This window comes from Cupressus sempervirens, chromosome 9, assembly GCF_028749045.1.
Source record: "Cupressus sempervirens isolate cs-2001-9-10 chromosome 9, ASM2874904v1, whole genome shotgun sequence".
Taxonomy (NCBI): Eukaryota; Viridiplantae; Streptophyta; class Pinopsida; order Cupressales; family Cupressaceae; genus Cupressus; species Cupressus sempervirens.
The window spans coordinates 329,429,973-329,451,438 of record NC_143126.1 but is presented as its reverse complement, the minus strand read 5'-3'; the positions used below and the strand labels follow the sequence as shown (position 1 = coordinate 329,451,438).

The 21,466-nt window shown below is 35.5% G+C and overlaps 1 protein-coding gene across 3 annotated transcripts in view; it reads right to left on the bottom strand.

Annotated features, from left to right (window-relative positions):
* The window catches only part of LOC149538692 (chaperone), a 51,794-nt gene that overhangs the window by 14,628 nt on the left and 15,700 nt on the right, over positions 1-21,466 (bottom strand). For 2 of the 3 annotated variants that reach the window (XM_089798877.1, XM_089798879.1), the window contains one exon: positions 7,315-7,453. In XM_089798877.1, the coding sequence (XP_089655003.1) occupies positions 7,315-7,453 (139 nt within the window). The remainder of the gene's footprint in view (positions 1-7,314; positions 7,454-21,466) is intronic. The other variant, XM_089798878.1, reaches the window with a different exon arrangement.

The window sequence follows — 21,466 nt, the reverse complement described above, 5'->3', positions numbered from 1 at the left end:
GTTTTCCCATTCCTCTTTTGGTACCCCCCATCTACCTGTTTCACATCTCAGCTGATGAGAGCCAACTCTAAGTTGGGTTATCAGATTTTTGGCTCTCCATTTGGTATTTCCTCCTATATATGATTTTCCTCATGAATTGTTATGGGATTAAATGCCTTCATAAAATGGGATTTTTTTTTCTCCCATTGTGCCTTGAGCATATGATACTTTGAAACTTTTCACGAACAAACCTTTTTATTTCTTCATTACTAATCAAGCACACTTGAATGCTAACATCCCATTTTTTCATCCACTCATTGATTTTCTTCATCCACATGCTTTTATCCTATTTAGTCATTCCTCCATGACTAACTTAGGCCAATAGTGACTTTCTATACCTCGAGTTTTCTTTAGGTAACTTAGCAGTCAAACCATTGCAATGGCTTCTAAGGGGAAGGATCCAACTTCCGCTAATAAGAACTCATAAGGCACAGTTGTCTTGATTTTGAGGTTGTTGGCAATAAAGTATTTATGTATTCTCTCAACCTATCTCCATTTCTAATTTGACATACTAGTGCCCCAAATTTCACACATGTACAAGATCACTGAGGTGACTAGCAGACCAAACAACATTTTCTTAGTCTTCCAATCCCATAATTTTGCATTCCTACACTTCTTTTGTAGACAATACAACAATTTTTGCCCCCCTAAAATCTTTTTGTTTTGCATGTTTCCCAACTAAGCTTGTTTTGAAAATCGTTTCTCAACTATTTGTAATCATTCCTATCTCTAGAGGGTTACCTTCAAAGAGAAATATGCTTGAGGGCTTCCTATTCCTCTTATAAGAAAAGATAATCACTTTGGTTTTGTTGGTGTTTACTTTCATTCCCACTTCTTGACAAAAGCTTTCCAATGCTTTTAGGTGTTCTCTCTTCTTGATTGTACATTTTCCCTAACATCGGCCATTCTAGATCTATGAGACCCCATAGGGGATCTCTTCACCAACGACACTCTTCTCATAGCACTCAGCTTCATCATAGGGCCTCTGGTAGCCACACAGATCAGTCGGTGTTGGACTTTTTCCCTATGAGGATAGATAACTAATATTTTCTATGATGTCTCATGCTTTCTTCTTCTTTTGTTGTACTTGTTCTTTTTTGGACATTGTTTGGTGCTCCATTTGTTTGCTTTCTTCTTGGTGTAAGCTTCCAATCCCATAGACCCACATTGTGGTCTTTTGTTGGACATTAATAAAATTATCTTATCTTATCTCAAACCATTGGCCCTTTTAACAATTATGATGAGATCGTCTGTTAGGATTAGACAGATAGAAACAATAATTACATGCAAATATAACCAATATCACAAAGGAATAAAGCACACATAAGTGAATAAAAGACACAAAGATTTAACGTGGTTCACCCAATCCCTGGGCTACACCCACCAAACAACGAGTCTAATATTATTATCAAGTGATTTCAACTTGATTAAAAATTTACCATTCCTTGCAACTCAATACAGCCATAAGAAGCTACTAAATCATCATACATAATAAAATCCCTAACCCTAAGCCATTCTATACAAGACTTATGGAAGTTACAATAAGGGCTATAATATGGCATCTAATAGAAAAAATAACTCCTAACACCTTTTATAATAATGAAGTCACTTTTGGCCTTGGGGGTATTGTCTCTTGATCTCACCTTGTATCATGATAAGAAGTGTGCCTGAGGCTCTATCCTAAGACCCCACCTCGAGCGCTACTCTTGGACCCTACAAGGGGTGTTGCCCCTTGACCCCTATCATGGTGGAGTTGCCCCTAAACCCCTGTATAAGAAATATGGGGGGAAACTATGCCGAAGGAAAGTAGGAAAAAATAAACTCTCAGTCTGATTAGGCTCCACATAATAACATCATCCTCATATAAAAGTAGTTTTATCACATAGCTAATGAGTTGAACCCCCTCACCATTGGACTTGTTTAACCATTCTTTCGACTTGTCAGTGTAAAGCCCAAACAAAAATGGAGATAATGGGCACCCCTGTTTGACCTCAATGTCGTTGCCGAAGCATTTAGGGATCCCCTTTAGTTCTAGTTGTAAACTTAATGTGCTCATACAATATATGAACCCCATCCCTAGGTTCCTTAGGAATTTCCATCTCTTCCATTCTATCCCAGAGTTTGTTAAGTGACACCATGTTAAAAACTTTTTTAAAGTACATAAAACAACAAAAGGTTTCGCCCCTTAGGTGTTCCATATTTTTATAACTAGGAATTGAGAGTGACCCTGTGATAGAGAGTGGAATACTTTGGTCGAAAACCAGCTTGTCCCTTACGTATTTTTCCTTTTGTTTGTGTCTATCTACTGGTCTTTTTGTTCTACCATGTTGTCAAGTAATTCGTTGAGGAAGGGATTGACCATGATAGTCTGATAATTTGAAGGGTTGTTTATGTCTCCACTTTGTGTAGCATCACCACACTAGCTATCCATTTTTCAAGGAAACCCACCTTATTGACATTGTTGAAGATACAATTGATATGAGGTGCAAAAATACCAATACCCCATTTTAAATATGCAGCTTGCAGCCCATCAATATCTTAGGATTTTTTTTGTAGCTACCTTGCTTATCCCTTGAGTAATATCTTCGTTGTTGAATAGATCATCTCCAGAATAATTACTGAGGTTTTTTTCTTTCCCATCCCACATGGATAAACTATCTTGGCATACTCTAGCCATTGAGCCCTTGTGATGTTATTGTGTATTTGCTTCTTTTGTTGTAGCTCTATCCAAAACTTTTTAGGATTGTTTTCCCCAAGGATAATCAACACAAGCTCTATTGAGTCCACATATTGCTCTTTCTTTCACCTTGACAAATTTTATACTCCTTTGTGTTTTCTTTGTTCATTTTCCCTCTCATACTCCTTTTTGCCATCTTGCATTCATCATCGAACCAAAGATTAGTCGAGAAAGTATTCTTAGTGTCTCTTTTTTGGGCCTTGATCTTTTACATGCCCCAAGAGCCTTGGTGATAATAATGGCAAGATTATCTCTTTCAGCAAGGTGTTTTTCATAAAATTAATATTATTTTCCTAATTCTTAAACAACCAATTAAGCGAACCTTTGAAATTTTCTAGATTTTCTAGGGTCATTGAAATCTAATCGACTGAAAGGCACCTTCCTTCCTTGAGAAGTGATTTGAATGTTTTGTTGTCCTTCTACGTGAGTGGCTAGCTTCAATAGAATTGTATTGTGGTTAGAATTTAGCCTAATTGGGCATTCCCCTACCTCAAATTCAATTATCCTTGAGGTGTAGCCTTGAGACTAGATGCCATAGTCAAACACATTTTCCCATTGTAGGTTTTACAAGTGGTGCCCCCCAAATTTAGGTCATCTTTCCATACCATTGCATATGACCATGTTGTAAAGGTTGCATAAACCCAAAAATTTAGCCCCATAGTGATTGACCTTGCCCTTGTTGTCTTATGATGACCTTTCCTAGTATTGTGCCAACTATTCGTCTAACCATAGAGGATCACTACTTTCATCGTAACTTCTTTTGAGGTTGAGAGTTTGATTATTTGTTGTCCTATCATTAAAGTCACCAACAATTAGAATTTTGCCTAAAGAGCTTAAGTCAAAAATTTCCTTTTTGAGCGGAGAATATAGATCTTCTGAGTCAAGATTCTTCTACTTATATGTTTTTAACCCTTTAGGAGCAAAGTATAGGCAACAACCTTTAATATTTACATCTTCTTTCTCTATACTTATAAATCTACCCCATGTTTCCTTAATTAAAATGGGCGCAATACCTCCATGTCCCTCGCCACTTTCAAACATTTCATTCCACTCTAAGACTTTCTTGTACCCCTTGAATTTCAATACTTTCCACCCATCATGTTCATGTGTCTATGATAAAAATTTTGTCATTATTTCTAGCTATGGGTCCTAACCCATGTCCTCTTCTCTAAGGGTAACCTCTACAATTCTAGCTAACAACTATGAATTGTTCCTGGGTGGGCCCGAGTTCCTATTTATCATGTGTTATTTTGTCATTAATTTGGGCTTTTACCATTTTGCAGCCATGCCCATTTTCCATTTTATCTTGCTCCTTTCACTTTTCTCCATTCTTCTTTCATCTTGTTAAATTATGGTAAGGTTCTCATTAAGATAAATATGTGTGACTTTGAGAAATCTCTCATTTCTTAGAATTTTGTTTTCGTCTTTTATATCCCTCAAAGTCACCCTTACATGTTCGCCCTTGTTATCCTTCATCCATTTCCGATTCTTTATGTTTGTAGGACTACTCTATTCCAAACTAGTTGGTCTCTGAGGAAATTTTGAATTAACTCTTTTGTGTTTTCCTATTCATCGTAGTCCCTTAGCCCTTTAATGATAATTTTTATTGCCTTCTCATTTTTTTCTCGACCTTCCCTAAATTGCCTCCTTACTCGCTTTTTTATGATGTTGTTAGGCATGTTTGTTGGCCCCCTTACTACATGAGTCCACGACCTAACTTCTTCAATTTTCTCTCTTGGTTTTCTTTTAGTTCCATGTTGGCCATTGCAAATTGGATTTCTTTAATCTATGGGTCATTATCTCTATCCCTTTCCCTTCCTCCTACCGTGACTTTTGTTGTTTTCATCTTTCCTACCTCCTTCCTTAACAAAATCAGCTCATACTCCCCTTTTTCCATGTTAAATTGCAGTTTCTACACTTACTCTCTAAGCATATTGTTCTTTGTTGTTAGTTTCCAATTGATTTTGGTTATCTCTTTTACTTTAATATCCTCCATGTGACTCCTCTCTTCTAAGGCTAGCAACCTCTCTTTCATTAGTACTATCTCATTAACATAAAGGTCTGGACACCACGTTAGAGGTGCTTTTGTAGGGCTATATGTATTTAACAATCCATTTTCCACTTTCTGTTGTGAGAATCATATACCTTACCTTTGGGAATCAATGTTGCATTAGTTTCATTTTGCTCCCTTTGCCCATGTTTCATAACGTCAGTTACCAAGGATTGTGGTATTGGTTTTAGTAGTATAGTTGCAAGTTTTCCCCTCTTCACATATTTAAACTTCTAAATCTTTCTATGTCCTCATATTTGTTTGTATTGTCTCGCATTCACATACACATAATGGTCCCCCAACGATGGTGCATTGAAGTGGGGAAAGATAACATGCCAAGTAGTTGAGGGTTGCTTGCTTTCCTTGGGTTGTAAGAGTTCCCAAACCTTGATGGAGAGAGCATCCCTGGAAAGACTAGCAAACCCCCTGATTTATCATCCCAAAGGTTGGGCTTTGAAGTAAACTATTCCTCTTAGCCACTTCCAAGGTGTTGATATCATATCCTAGGTTGTAATGCATTGCAGCCTCACCTATGCATGTTTGTAGTTTTACTATCTTTGATTGATTACTCAGCATCTTTTGCTTGAAAACAGTTTCAGCTAGCTTAAACCCGTCAGACTCTAGCGTGTCCTTACTAACGTTTCCCTCCATAAAAGCATGCAGGTTCCCTGAAGTTATTAAAGGTGTTTTGATTTTGTGTAGATTTGCATATTGAAAGTGTAGAGGTTTTTGGAGTAGTACGATGATTTGTGCAGATATTTTTATTTTTTGTCCTTTCTCAGCATGAGATATAGGAACAAAAGGAAAAAGAACAAAATACAAGACCAAAGGGGAAATGTGGGCCACACTTGAAACCCGAAGCCCAAAACCCCAGTACCTTGCCACAATGTCGCACATGAAGAACTTACTTTAAGTGTGGAATGTTGTACCTCATGCTCTGCTTTCACCATTATCTCTATGGACAATTCTTCCAACCATTTTTATCCAAGAAGTTGTCATGTTGTCAAGACATTGGTCCCTACGCTATTAACTTCTCCCCAAATATTTTAGAGCATGTAATCTCATGTTACAAAGCCCTCGTAGCTCCTTCGATGCTTGTGCAACAATTTTCAAGCCACTCACAACTCAAATATTGGATTACCCTTAGATCAATTTTATTAACACTTCTTTCTTGTGTTCCTTGTATATTATGTATATTATTTTTATTAATACTTATTTCTTGTGTTCCTTGTAGAAATATACAACCAAGTCACCATAATTAATAGATAGGTTGGCATTTCATTGAGTAATTATAATGAATGCCTCAGTCTATTGTCAATAGTTTTTAACTAATCGAATAGCCATAAGGCAATAGAATATTTTGTAAGAGAGTGAATGGTAATACTAATATTTACACCACGTAAACAATATAGTTGTGATATAGGATTATAAGACACATAAAAACATGTAATGAGTTATATGATAATAATGTGTATAAAATCTAACACTATGTTTCATTACATGAACTTGTGGTAGTTGATATCTATGCTCAATTCTTAGTTCATCCTTGAAATTATACTATATTATAGTTAATTATTATTTTCATAGTTTACTCATATTATTATTTGTTATTAGATTGTATTTCAAATATGGGACGTCACAAGTAAGTATTTTACATTGTACCCTACTCAAACCTGATAAGAAAAGTTGTAAAAGTTCCCAAAAATCCTTCTTGATCAATTATCACAAATTCATAAAACTAATAGAGACCTACATGTCTTAGTTTTCAAAAAAATTAACTTGTATTTGCAGCAATATAGGCCCTGAAGTACTTACCTTGAATGCACATAGGATAAGCTTGAAATGTTAGGCAGATAATGAATAATCATTGAAATCATAATGGAATGAACCCTATACTAGCCTTGCTTAAAAGGGGAATGCTACAACCAAAATAGGGCAAAATTTTAATCGATACCAAACTAAGATAATTGTGCATTCATTCTCACAAACCCAATATATCAAATAAAATCAGATTTTCTTTAATGGCCTCTTTAAGCCACTGTCGTTTTTTATAGTGTATGTACTCAACTAAGAAATGCAGTCAAATATAAATAAGATTACATCTTATTAACTTTCTAGGATCAAATACGGTAACTTCAACAATGTGGTGAAAACTAACTCTAAGCATTGGAAAAAATAAAACTGAGAGGTGGTTAATGTATTTTTTATAACCTTATTCATTCATTTGTCTCACCCAGCATGATTGGCCACATTTTGTAGTCTCTTCACTTTCCTCAGAATTTAAATAGATTACTTAAGTCCAAGTCTTTATATCTCACATTCTTCATTGAAATGCCCATATGTATACAATGTATGAATGAGTGAATTGTGTGTGTGTGTGTGCGCATGTGTGTGTGTGTGTGTGTGTGTGTGTGTGTGTGTGTGTGTGTGTGTGTGTGTGTGTGTGTGTGTGTGAGAGAGAGAGAGAGAGAGAGAGAGAGAGAGAGACCTGCGTTGGGAATTTGCAATGAAGGAATCTACTTTAGGTACAGCTAATGCAACAACAAGAAGCAATCCTCCCACACAAAACCCAGCAACCTCGCTCGCTCTTATATCCTCCATATATTGAGTTTCTTTCTTCTGCCCCACTTAAATTAAAGACGAGTCATAAATAATTGTAGTGGTTCTAAAAGGAAATCATCAATTCTAGGCTACGCAAAACCAATTCATTAAAAAAAATCAAAAACATGAAAAAGATTTCATACACCTAGTCTCAGCAATAAATTTAAATTTCTTGAGGTATTTTCCCTCAATTGCAAATATCAACAATTCAAAGGCATCTCAATTTTTCGAAAAAGTATGAAAGCAATTAACCAAATAAAAAATATGATGTTACTAAATTCATATTCATTAATCTGCATTTTGAACTAATTACCAAATAATTGATGTTAAAACTCAAATGTTAACCTCCTACACTTGTACATTTTTTAAAAAAAACCTTTGCATGAACTCTAAGCTCAACAGAAAATTATATTTAAAAAGCATATGATGCAAAAAACTATAGTTTCTTAATACTAAAACTTCATGAGTTAATTTCAAATAGTTTTTTGAATAGTTTTTTAATTAATGAAACAAGGGAATCTGATTGGGTCATGACCACTTTTAGAAGTAAAGATTTTCAATCACAGCAACACAAAATGGAATTAATTCCCGTTTTGCATATATATAATGATTCCACCCTAGAGATCACTAGTTCTTAATAGAAGGAAGATATCCATGCACATCTTAAAAGAAGCAAGATATCCCCACACATTCAATCACAATTAACACTTGTTACCCTAAAAGGTTGTTGCTTAATGCCAAAAGATTCAAGATAGGCCTTCCTTACACTGCTCCAAGCTTCTTCCATTGCCATGTTTGACCAATGAACACCTCCCAACAAAACATTGAGAATAATCCCATGTTGAAAGAACTACCTTCCACCTACCAATTGTGGGGATAATTGAGAAAAAATATCATACTTATATTGTGATGGAGGCAGGTACCCCCTCTACAGCCAACCACTCTGATTGAATAGCCCCACACACTATTCATTGCTCATTGTGACTAGGATAGGTAGCGACCTTGACCCTTGCCTCCATTGCCACCACTTTTACAACTAAATATTCAGAGACACAACACAAATTTGTTGAAACTTGAAAAAGAATGAGCTAGGGGTCCAACATCACCTTCTTATAAAGAAACTAGGAACATCTTTAGCCACTACAATATAACTCATTTGAGAGGCCATTGCGATACTCATGTTCAATCTCACAACACAATGGAGAACTATCTAGTGCAATCTCAATGTCACAAGGACCTTTCCCCTCCCTAATCCACTCAATAGATGAACTTTCCCACCACTCTAGGTCCCTATTTTCTAGTTGAAAGCTTCAAGTTTGAAGATTCCAACTCCAACTTAGGAGAGGGCAAGAAGCCAAACTCAATCTTGATACCACCACATCACTAACTAAATAAATGATTCTCTTATTTTAACAACATAAGAGAGGAAGTAAATTCCTGTAAGCTCCTTGCATTGGGATAATGGCTCTACATTGTTTTCTACAACCTATATTTGAGCTTCTTCAACTCATTTGTGCTAGCAATATCCCTCTAGTGGCACTACAAGGGACATCAATTTTAGAGATCTTGGGCTAGAACCTCCAAAGATAGAAAAATGTTTCCAATTGCTAAACAAACCTACATAGGGATTTATGTTCAAAGAGAGCAGGAAGATGAGGGGAATAAGGTTCTTACAAAATAATTAGAATGTTAAAAATGCAAGGATGGTTGAGATTAAGTTTGAAAGAAAATTGTTCCTATTAGAAGTAGGTTTAGAACATTACCCAACTAATGCTCTAATAGCAACTACTAGACAAAGTCTACATCAATATATTTGTCAATTATGTTGTATGAAGTGCTTATAGTCTACTAAACATAATTGTTCCACATACCATAGTTCAACGGAATATCCTAGAGGAGGATATAAATTGAATGCTCGCTAATGAGACTTGAAAATGTATACTACTGTACATCTTTCCACAACATTTTGGGGATGGGGACGAAGGATGGCAAGGGATGGTGGTGTGTGTGTATTTTTCAAACTATATAACATATTATAGGGAGAGGAAGGGAAAGAGTGAGAAATATGTCTTTTACAGATTAGACTAGCCATTCTTCCAAAATTGTTCATTTATCCCATTCTCTCAAAAAATTCCAATTGACAATATCTGCATTTTCATGTAGGAACTCAATATTAAGAAGAATTTGTGGTCTTGCATATATTTGCTAACATCTAGTAAAAATTAACATTATTGAATTAAAGGTTTAAAATGATCTTGAGTGTAATCAATAATCGCAAATTCAAAATTGGAAGTGAAGTTATCTGAACAGTAAAAAAAAAATCAAAGTTGCAAGGTTTAGTCCCTACCAAGGGGGTTTTGGGTCCGGGTCCTCAATGGGTATGGATTCACTTGGGGTCTGTAGCGGGTCCTCATAGGGTCCACGCCACAAACTATGGGTCTGCGTGGACCCTATGAGGACCCCTTTATTTTTTGGCAGACCTAGGTAAATTTGAGGGGACTTTGCATAGACAAATGGCTCTCTAGTGGCAAAAAATTGGAAAAAAATGTTTAATATTATTTTTTTAATATTATTTTCCTTCTAACCCTAAAAGGAGACTATTATAATATATCACACTCATTTTGTTTCTTATTTCCTCTCTCGTTTAGCTATCTCATTTTGGTGTGCCCATTCGCAAGTTTGAAGAGAAGGTGCTAGAGATTGATTTTGGAGTCACAAATCCTTCTAGGTGTGCATTTGATCCTTTCTTTTGGTTCTTTGATGTTTGTTTTATGTTTTTTAAATGTTGTACACTTTTTCAAGTTTTTGTATAAGTTCTAAAATATGTTTTTTTTTTTTTTTCATTTTTGTCATGGATTGCTACAATGAGTAGTCAAAGCTTAGTGGGTGGGCAGAGGTCCCAAAAAATTTTTAAAAAACTAAAAAGATTCTCTTGAAATGTAATTTTTGTAATTCCCAATATAGAAGATCTTATTACCGAAAAAACTTCATTTTCTAGGCTCTGGGAGTAAAGGGATCAATATCTGTGAGGGATCAATATCTATTAGCTTCTCAAATAGGGACCATGTTAAAAGAACAAGAAGAAGCTAAAAGGTTAGTTTCAAGGGGAAAACAAGAAAAATAAAAAAATAAACCACCAAAACCACCCCCTCAAATAACCACTCGACATCATCCCTTCCTACCTATGGCTTCTACGGATGAATAAGATGTAGAAACACCAGAAACCATCAAAATGAATTAAGAGAAATTGTTACTATAAAGGTTGGGTGTTGCCTCTTTGGAATGGTCTTTCATTCAATCTAGTTAGATCACCTTATTGGAGAAAGATGGTGCAAGCAATAAATCAAGCTCATAATTGTTACCAAGATCTTGAATATGAAAAGTTGAGAACCACCTTATTACATAGTGAGAGAACAAATGTAGACAACCTCCTCAAACTAATTAGAGATTCTTGGATCCAAATAGGAGTGATTATAGTCTTTGATGGATGGAAAGATTGCAAAAACCGTCCATTAATAAATGTGATTGTTGTCTCTCCAAAGGTGGCAATGTTTTTGAAGGCAGTTGATTGTGAAGGGGAGGTAAAAGATGTTAAATAATATATTGCTCAGAATCTCATTGAATCAATAGAGTTTGTAGGTGTTGATAAAGTTATCAACGTAATAATGGACAATGCAAAAGTTTGTAGGGTTGCAGGTGCTTTGGTAGAAGCACGATATGAACACATCTTTTGGACACCATGCACTATCCACTCCTTGAATTTGGTGATGAAAGCAATTGACACCTAAATTAAATGGGTGAAAAAAGCATATGAGGGTTTGGAGATCAAAATGTTTGTGACAAATTACCATATGTCACAAGCAATTTTCGAACTTTCTTCTATTTAAAACTATTGAAGGTAAAATTTAAATTTTTATTTAAATTTTATTTAGTTTCAATTATCATTTTGAGTCATGTTTAATTATTGAATAAACTATTTTTTTGTGTTGTTTATTTATTTAAAATGTGTTATTAACTTCCAATTAACATGTTATTAGGTGACTGAAACTTAGTTTGCTTCATACGTAGTTGTCCTTAGACTACTTGTGAGGGTGAAAGATGAGGGTGAAAGATGCATTGTCTATAATGTCACCATTTTTGTTAGCATCAAAGTTTGAGGGATTAGCCTATTATTGTGATCGTTGTAGATGTGGATAGAGGATCTTCTAAGGTAGAGACTTGGCTTGGGAAAGATCTTGTCTTCTTCACAATTTAGTATATTCCATTTTGGTCTTCGTTTGACTCAAATTGGACTTTGTTTGTGCTTAGTTTCATGCACTTGCTAATTATGGCAAGAATGGTGATGATTGAGAAGGAAACTTTCTATTTTAGGAAAATGCATTTGGCCACATGGGGAAGTAATAGGCGTGACTCTTGTTTCAGACAACACAATAAAAAGATAAGTATTTCGAGAGTTGTTATTATTTTAGTGGCCAAATTATTATTAAATTATTAAATAGGAACTTCTAACTAAAAGGTGTCTTGATGAAGTCTTCTTTTATGAAAGGTGTGAGGAAGAAGGCAAGTTGCATTATAAAAGAGACTTGATGGAGAAAAATAATTTATTCTTGTCTACTGCTTTCATTATATTTTGGTGAGGGTTTGAGTTTCCTAAATTTCTTGAGCATTGATTCCTCTTGATTTGTGCATCCATTTGCTATTGTTGTATAGCAAATTGAATTAGTATTTTGATTTTGAATCGTGCATTCAATTTACTAATGTTGTATAGTGAATTGAATTGAGATTTCAATTCTAAGGTAGAGACTTGGTTTGACAAGGGTCTTGTCTTCTTCACAATTCAGTATGTTCCATTTTGGTGTTCATTTGACTCAAGTTGGACTTCATTTGTGCTTAGTTTCATGCACCTGCTAATTATGGCAAGAATTGTGATGATTGAGAATGAACCTTTCTATTTCAGGAAAGTGCATTTGGCCACATGGGGAAATAATAGGTGTGACTCTTGTTTTAGGCGACATATTAAAAAAATAAGTATTTCGAGAGTTATTATTATTTTAGTGACCAAATTATTATTAAATTGTTAAATGGTAACTTCTAACTAAAATGTGTCTTGATGAAGTCTTCTTTTACGAAAGGTGTGAGGAAGAAGGCAAGTTGCATTATAAAAGAGACTTGATGGAGAAAAATAATTCATTCTTGTCTATTGCTTTCGTTATGCTTTGGTGAGGGTTTGAGTTTCCTAAATTTCTTGAGCATTGATTCCTCTTGATCTGTGCATCAATAGCAAATTGAATCAGTATTCTGATTTTGAATTGTGCATTCAATTTACTATTGTTGTATAGTGAATTGAATCGAGATTTCAATTTGATTTATGCAACTATCCCACCCTACTATATTGTAATCATTGTGATTGGAAGGTGAATTAAATGTTGTGAATTGGCATTATTATCTCTGCTATATTTTATATTGGTGGGCGGCCAATTTGTTCAAAGTGTGGCATGAGTCTACATATTGTCGTGGCTTTTCCTAGCAGCCGTATGAGGATTTAGCATAAAGGACTTTGGGCACTTCCTTCTTTGGGCAACATCTTATATAGATCAGCTACAATTTGCATAGAGTTGGAACACATTGTTGTACGTGATTCCTATTAATGTTTTGCTGCAAGTTGATCCTATTGTAGCCATTTATAGGTTCCTAAATTTTGATTGTAATTTCCGTAGAAATGATACAATGAATTGCAGCATTAAAATTTATTAATTGGCATTGTTTACTTCAACATCATTAGTGTTCATTGTAAACAATTGGTATTGGAAAAAAGGTTTATAAGGTTACAACACAATTATTTGATGAAATGTCAAGTTGTAGCTATATGTATTTCAGTGATATTAAATTGCTAGAATGCATGTCAAGTCTTTGTAGAAATATTGACTATAGATGCATATTTTACATGTAGAAATCATATGTATGCATTTGAATGGTAAAAGAAATAGCATTTGTACTACAATTCTTTGCTTGGTTATCTAATAACCATTTGCAAGCATCTAAACTAAATCTGAGACCATTACAAGCAAGCAAATTGGTAATCGAGGGAGATTCCCAAATCATCATCAACGGAGTGGCAAAGAGGGACTTTCAATCTTGGAAATTGTATGACTAGCTTCCAAGTATTTCAAACCATCTTCGATCTTTTGGCAATTTCCAGCTCCAACACGTATATTGAGAAGGCAACAGGGCTACTGATCTGTTGGCAAATGTGGGGATCAAATGTTGAGATGGATTTGGTGTTCGAAGATTGCATTCCGCAAAGGTTGCAAGATATTCTCTCAGAAGATTTGTGGTCATCTATCAGTAAAGTTATTGGTTAAAATCTGAAGGGGTCTCCTTCTATACAGATAGTGGTGTATCATGTGAATCCTTGGTTCTTTCGCTTCCATCTTCAGATTGGAATATCCTTCATTCAAGATTTTTTGCAGAATTCTATCAATCTTGACTAGACTAACAACAGTTCGTCACGGATTTTTCTACACAATGTCTGCTAGTTTACTTTTGCTGCTCTGGGATTGGTTTTGGCATGTTCCTTTTCTATTTATAGGGGCCAGTTTTTCTTCCATTTCCCCAATCAAATGGCATTCCTGGGTATTCGTTGTAGGTGCATGCAAGACACGGTGGTGGTGGATTTGCAAAAAGCTCAAGTGGTCAGGATTTCCAAGCAAGCTAACGAATAGGAAAAGGAAACAATCATTGTTCTGCTAGGAGTAGATTACTGGTATGGTGGTCACGTCCACAATGGTAGGGTGATTTTTTATTTTTTCCAGCCCATTATACAAATATTGGGCCATCCTATATTTGCATATGGCATGGTTAGGAGAATGATTTCAGAGGACCTCTATTTGGAGGTGATGAACGCCCTGGACCTGGTCGATAACAGCTTGTCTAGAGGGGGTCTGCTGAGTTTTTTCTATCAAAAAGCTGAGGGAAAGAAGAAAATGATGAAGAAAGTCTGGTGTCGCTAAGGAATATGACTTGATCAAGTTTGAATCCTTTTGCCAAGAAAATGCTAATCTTTTCCCAGCTGAAGTCTCTACCAGTTTGATCTCAATCGGCAATGGGATTGAATACCTCATGCATTAAATTGGAAGGTAGGGTTTGTATGGTTGATCTGTAAAGGAGTGTTAGCTCCTTGATATTATGTATTTTCTTTCTTAGTAATTCAAAGGGTGTTGCCCCCTAGGTAGAGCTTACCTTTAAAAAAAAACAAATGTAATCTGAAAATAAAGAACAGTAAAATAGAGGTTTCATGAGAAGTGTTTGACCAAATGTCAAACATCAAAAAGTGAAGTATTTGATGTTTGTTGAAGTTAGAACCAACAAGGTTCTTTGCAATGGTATCAAAGCGGTTTCCTGCCATCTTGTGGGGTGGAAAATTCCTTATTATTTCAGATTTGATGTTGTATTGGGAGTGACTAACACTCTTGCATTTTCTAGCTATGGACAGCATCCACTAGTCCTATATGTAGTCTTGATTATGGAATTTTCACACAGAGACATGTGGATGTGTCAATGCCACTAGCGGACAACAGCACTGAGTTTCAGTAGGTTGAGATTCTAGAGTTATTGTTGTGAATAGTGTAGAGACAATTGAGACAGTTGTTACCACTGATTGTTTTGACTCTCATGAGGAGGGGATTGTTATTGGGGACTATGTAGAGAGTGTGAGCTCTGATTTATATGGCATTTGTCACAATGTTGATTCAGAGCAAGCGGCAACATCTTTCTTAAGTGAGATAGGTGAGAACATTAAGCTATCTAGCTATGCTATGTGTGATTTGGGTGTTACAAAGGAGTCTGTTGACGTTGGATTGTGCTCCAGTATTATTTATTCACAGCATGATGTTGAGTCATGGGAGCCAAGTCAGGTGACTGCAGTTAGGGCTCTATTAGGAGATGCAAATACCGGCATCATAGACACCTCTAATGATTCTTTTGAGAATGTTATGAGTTGCAACAGGTCTGATATTCTGTAGCGGATGCTTGGTGATGACCCAAAGGAGTTGTTGGATAGTGATAGGTCCCAAGAGTGTAGTTTACAAGGACTTTTTGTTGAGGGGGAAGCAGAGACATGTGAGGAGATTGATACAGCTAGAGCTTCCACTTCTACAAAGGAGGTTTGGGTAGAGGTACTTAGTTGTTGTACCTTGGTTGCAGATATGTGCGAGGATGGTAGCGCACATGAGGTTAGCAATCTTCTGGTGAGCAGTTCAGATTCAGTTTCCTATCATAGTGCAATTAGTGAGGCAAAGAGCTTATATAGGAGTAGTTGAGATATTGTCATTGATGTCAAAGGTTTGAATGAAGTTTATTCTGAAGCAATACAATCTATAGAAAAATAGAAGGTACGCGATTTGAAGACAACAGCTATAGAGGATGTAGCGATTTGACTTGAACAGACATCCACGCAAACAAGCAACGTGGTTGGACGATAATAATGAGAATGCAACAGTGAGACAAATCGCAAAGGACATCTGGAGTATATAAGGCAAAGTAACAACCCCTATGAGCAGCATTCATACTTGCCATGTCATCAAACGCTATGAATGAGACTATTGAACACCATATATGCAGCAGCGTTATCTTATTCTATTCAGAGGAGCCGTCAGGAGAAGTTAGTAATCTTGCAAACAAAAATAATAAAGGTTCAACACATTAGAGAAACCAATAAAAGGACTTACAGCAACCAAGAAATATTAAACTGAAGCAATCAAAACTATAGTACTCATCGATAATATTTATGATGTAGTATGATTATGAGAAGTGTGATTAAAACATGATAAAGTGATTATAAAATATATTTAAGTCAATAAGGTGCGATTAAAAATGAATAGGCATGAGACATCTTCTTTTGTTTTGAAAGACATGACATCTATTTGAATTTAAAAGATATAAATAAAGATTCATTTTCGTACAAAAAAAAAAGAAAAAAAAAGATTGAGAAGAACCAAGAAGGATAAGTAAGATATATTCAGATTTTAATCTAATATATGTACAGTGAAGAAGAGATTGAATGGAGAGCAGATAGTGGAGCTAAGAGAATGAGAATTATATAAGGCTAAAGAAATATAGAGAAGTGCAGATTACAAAAGTATATAAGCACATCTATTCACGTGATATGTATATTAATTTGAGCAAGTGATGAGTAATATATTAATCAATGACTTATGTTAAAAGAAGTTGAGATAAAGATATTAGAAAACATATACATATCTTTATATGTAGAAATATAATAAGAAAGATTACTGCTCTATTGAAGAATGTTGCATCCCAAATTTTTGCCTAATTTAAAATGATCTCATAGCCTTTGAGAATGCATGTGAAGACAATTGTTCGGTAAAGTTGTTGAAATATTTGATCATGTGAAAAGGAATTTTGGTTATTAGTTATTATTCATATGACATGTTAGTTAGTCCTTACGATGGAAATTGAAAATGATCATGTGATATTTTGAAATTTTATTGATATTTAGAATTATGGAAATATGTTATTAATTTGGGACCCTCTTTTGCAGGAGCACGATGAAGGGGGGAAGTGTTGCCAAAATGGGAGTTAGGAATTGGGCACCCAAATCCACTATCAAACCATTAGGTATGAAATCTAACTACCTTGACCAAGGATGAAACAGCTAGACAAGCAAGAATGTACAATGGATTATCATGAGCTAATCCAGTTGAAATTATAACTAAAAGATTACATTCATAATGTGATTGATCTCTGAACATCTTGCAATTTCTATCATGTCTTAATGTAATAATATTGTGGCTATACTCATACTTGTGGTGGGTATAACATATGTGTGTGTTGTGTGTGATCTCTAATAAAGTGTGTGTGTATATGTGTGTGTGTATATACATGTACATATGTATATGTACATACATAGATATATTGTACACACACACACACACACACACATATATATACACAGATATATATGTGTGTGTGTGTACATATACATGCATGCATACATACATACATACATGCATACATACATGCATGCATGCATCCATGGATGTATGCATGCATGGATGTATGCATGGATGCATGTATGCATGCATACATACATGCATACATGCATACATCCATGCATAAGGGGGTGATATCATTATATTAAGGTGTGAATATGAAACATTAGTTTTGCTAAGACCTAGGTGATAGCTTTATTATTTTGCCCTAGCGGCCATCTTCCATATTTCTCCCTTATATTTGAGGAATGATTCTCTTATCAATGGCCACTTCAAACGCCTTGCCACCTCATATGCTCCTGTGAAACTATTCATGCAATCAGTGAGCCTTTTATTCTACACTTGCAATGGGATACTTACTTCTTCTCCCATTTCCTATTTTTTGTTTTCTCTTGGCACTTCTTGTCGTGAAGCCTCTAAATGCAAAGCTGCTAATTTTAATCAAAGTTGAAACCTATTCATTTACATCAGTTGAATTGAGTGTGATTTATTGGCCATACTTCTAGCATCCAATACCAAGACGGGATTATTCTTTTTGTACAAGATTGCTGGCAGCTTATCCAGCTTGGTTGTTTCCAAATTTGTGCTCGACCGAGCCTTGCCACTTTTCAGGTCATGTTATATATATATATATATATATATATATATATATATATATATATATATATATATATATATATATATATATATATATATATATATATATATATATATATATATATATATATATATATATATATATATATATATATATATATATATATATATATATATATATATATATATATGCCTTTCCATGCTTCTTTTGAATTAAGCATACTTGTTATTTAGTTATAGACAATCAATGAAGGAAATAATATCATTATTGATTGGAGTGATTTACAGTCCTACATATATCTTCCTTTGCTTCTTTTTATCTATGTTGTATAAGGAAGCTTTCCTGCAACTATGCATGAGTAGTTTTAATCTCTATCCAAAGTCGCCAGATTGTACAGATGTATTGCCAATATAGCTCTAAGACAAATACAACAACCATATGATGATGAATCTAATTGGAAAGAACTATATTTCACATCAGCTATGCCATAGGCCAGAATTGGGCATAATGGGATGGCAATATTTTATAATCAACCAATTTCCACTTATGGAACCACCCAAGAATTCATCCACAAGGAACAACATGGTCGAGATGAAGGGTGAGATTGGAAATACTCCTACATGATAAAGTAAACATAAATCAGCAACAAATAACTAAATCAACTCATGGTAGTCCATTGTATAATTTATTGTTGTCAACTTGAGCGGTTGCTGATCAGGCTTATATATTGCCCATTTGAAATCCCTGGCCAAGGTAGGTTAGTGGCACGATTGCCACTGTGGTTACCAGAGGTCAAAGTGCTAGTAGTTAGAAGATAGGTTGATGGAAGGTGTCCACAACCTAGTGAGTTGACTAGTCGACACTCCAACACCAAGATGCTCAGTGGCAAGACAATGTTGTTCCAAGCCTAATTCCCAAGGTAAGGAGGGCCTTTCTCGGTAGAGATTGTGTGGGGGTACTTAAGGATCCGCAGTTGGAAGGTTAAGCCCCATGATAATGCTTCTCCTCTATTCCAAATGTCAAGGCTTGCACAACACAAACTTATTTACATTTCTCGGGTACTTATTTCTAATTTGTGTATTTCTTTGATATCACATGTATGTTACTTCTATAATTTGATTATTAGAATTAAGTTACATTCAATAATCATGAAATGGAAATTGTATAGATGTGGTAGTTTCGAGTGTATTTCATGTGAAGCTAAAGTAGGAAATGTTAGTTATTTTTCAATTATATGAATGCAAGATATAGTTAAGTTCATTAATCTTTTTCTACTGAATGTGAACAGTACCTAATATAACTGTCTCTCCCCTTCCTTGATTATAATGGCTTTAATTTGAGGTAATGGTTTAATTGAATATTGGAAATTAGTATGTTACAAAGAAAATATGAGGGTGTGTAATGAAGTTAAAGAAATTATAAATATCAGATTAAAGAAGGGCATTTGTGAAATCTAAGTATCCATCATCAGTTGAATAAGCAACATTGCCAAGGTGGAACAAAAGTTTGTGTGCAGTGGGTTGTTAGCTCTCAAAGACAACTAGTGGGGAGTTACTACTTCCAGTAGGTTGGTGCTTGCGAATTTTGGGAGTTTCAGCTTCCACTAAGTCGGTGCTCATAAACATAAAGGTTGGAGCCTCCCGTAGGTCGTTACCTAAAAATCTTTGTAAAGGAACAAGTTTATATAAAAGCAATTATTTTGTCATGGTTTTTTTCCTGCATTGGGTTTCTATGTGAACATTGTGTTATTGTATTCAAGTGCATAATTGTTTATTTCAGTATTCCAAGTTATTGTTTGCATTAAAAAAAAAATTTGCCAAAATAATAATTATATTGATTCACCCCCACTCTTTGTATAATCGTGTGCTCTTTAGGAGTCAAAAGTTACAGAGACATCATGTATCAAGATAGCTAAAAGTGAGTGATAGTGACATCTGTTTAGCTCTTGAGCATTATAATGTTATCCGACAGATGTTAGCTACATCTAGTTGGGGTGCTCGTCTGACAAATGAGCATGGTCATAGTTGTCTTTCCCTAGCAAAGGTTTATTTGCTTCAAGAGGCCATTAGGATCTTGAAGTAAAGTTATTCATAGTTGGTAGCTGATAGGGATTACCTTCTGCAAAGGGTTAGCACTTGTTATGAGACATTGTCAGGGAAGTAGGAGGAAGTGGTTGAGCTCATGCATGAGCTTGAGGTGACTGTGGACTCTTTGTAGCATACTCAATTGGCTTTCCAGGAGTCACCATCATATTTGGATGAGGTTACCATGGAGTTAGAGTGGATATAGTCAACAAGAGTCCAAACCTAGTTCATTTACATATAGTGGTGGTTGGTGGTCAGTCTACTTCCATGATAGGGGTGATGGACGTAACAATGAGGTAGATACATCCATCCATAATAGGTGTGCAATGGATATAGAGGAGGTGACGGCATCAGTGGAGGACTGCGAAGTGATTCATGTTGTGCCAAGTTCTCCAATAGTTAGCATGATAGTGGTGAATCTTTGGAGGGATGTGTGCCAGTTCTTGATAGTAGGGGATCTCACTTGATGTGGAGATGTGCTTTCATGGAGATTTGTTTCCTTCTATCGGAAGAAAATTTGTTGTTTCATCTCATACAGTTAATGGCATTGGACAATCGGCAGTGCCACGAGTTCAAAAGGATCAGTTGTGGATTGTAGGGAAGCAGGTTGACACTTTCACATATAATTTCTACTGCACAGTCTTTCATAAAGTACCTATTAGAGAGTGCACATTTGAAAGAGGACCATACAAGGCATCTAAGGGTACTCTTATCTAGGGCTAACACGGTCTTCGGCAATTGGTGGACAGATTGTAGAGACCTTGGCTACAATGCTTCGCCATAGGGAGTTTGTGGTTGGGTTTGTTAAGAGGGTTGCCCAAGATCCTACCTGACCAGTATTTCGGAGCTAGATATTGGAGTCATCTTTCAATTCCTAGTTTGGTGCAGATGAGCCTCTAACAACAATTGGATCTTTTTATCGACATTACACAATGAGGAGTACTCATCATTTTACTTTTGACCTACAAGTAGAGGATTTGGTTTCACACAGATGTGGGCTAGCTCCATTTCCATACCATCTTTTGTGGGATGGGTTTGCACCATCTATAGTTGATAGGGTTAGTAGTTGCAAGTTAGTAGCAGGCTACTTGCAGTGTCAACATATCCATGATAGTTTTGCAATGGATGGATATCAAGGTTATGACATAGATACTTTTAGGAGTGCTAGGTCTTATCGCACAGATGGGCTTCATACTCATTTCAATTTGGTAAGGTGTGCAAGGAGTTTTGAACTAGCAGGTGATATTGGATATCCACTTCTCTTTGTTATGGATGGGTGTGAGTTATGTCTCTACAAGGATCCATGTGGAGACGGGTTTAGCATTGCTTATTGGTTGAGATGACATT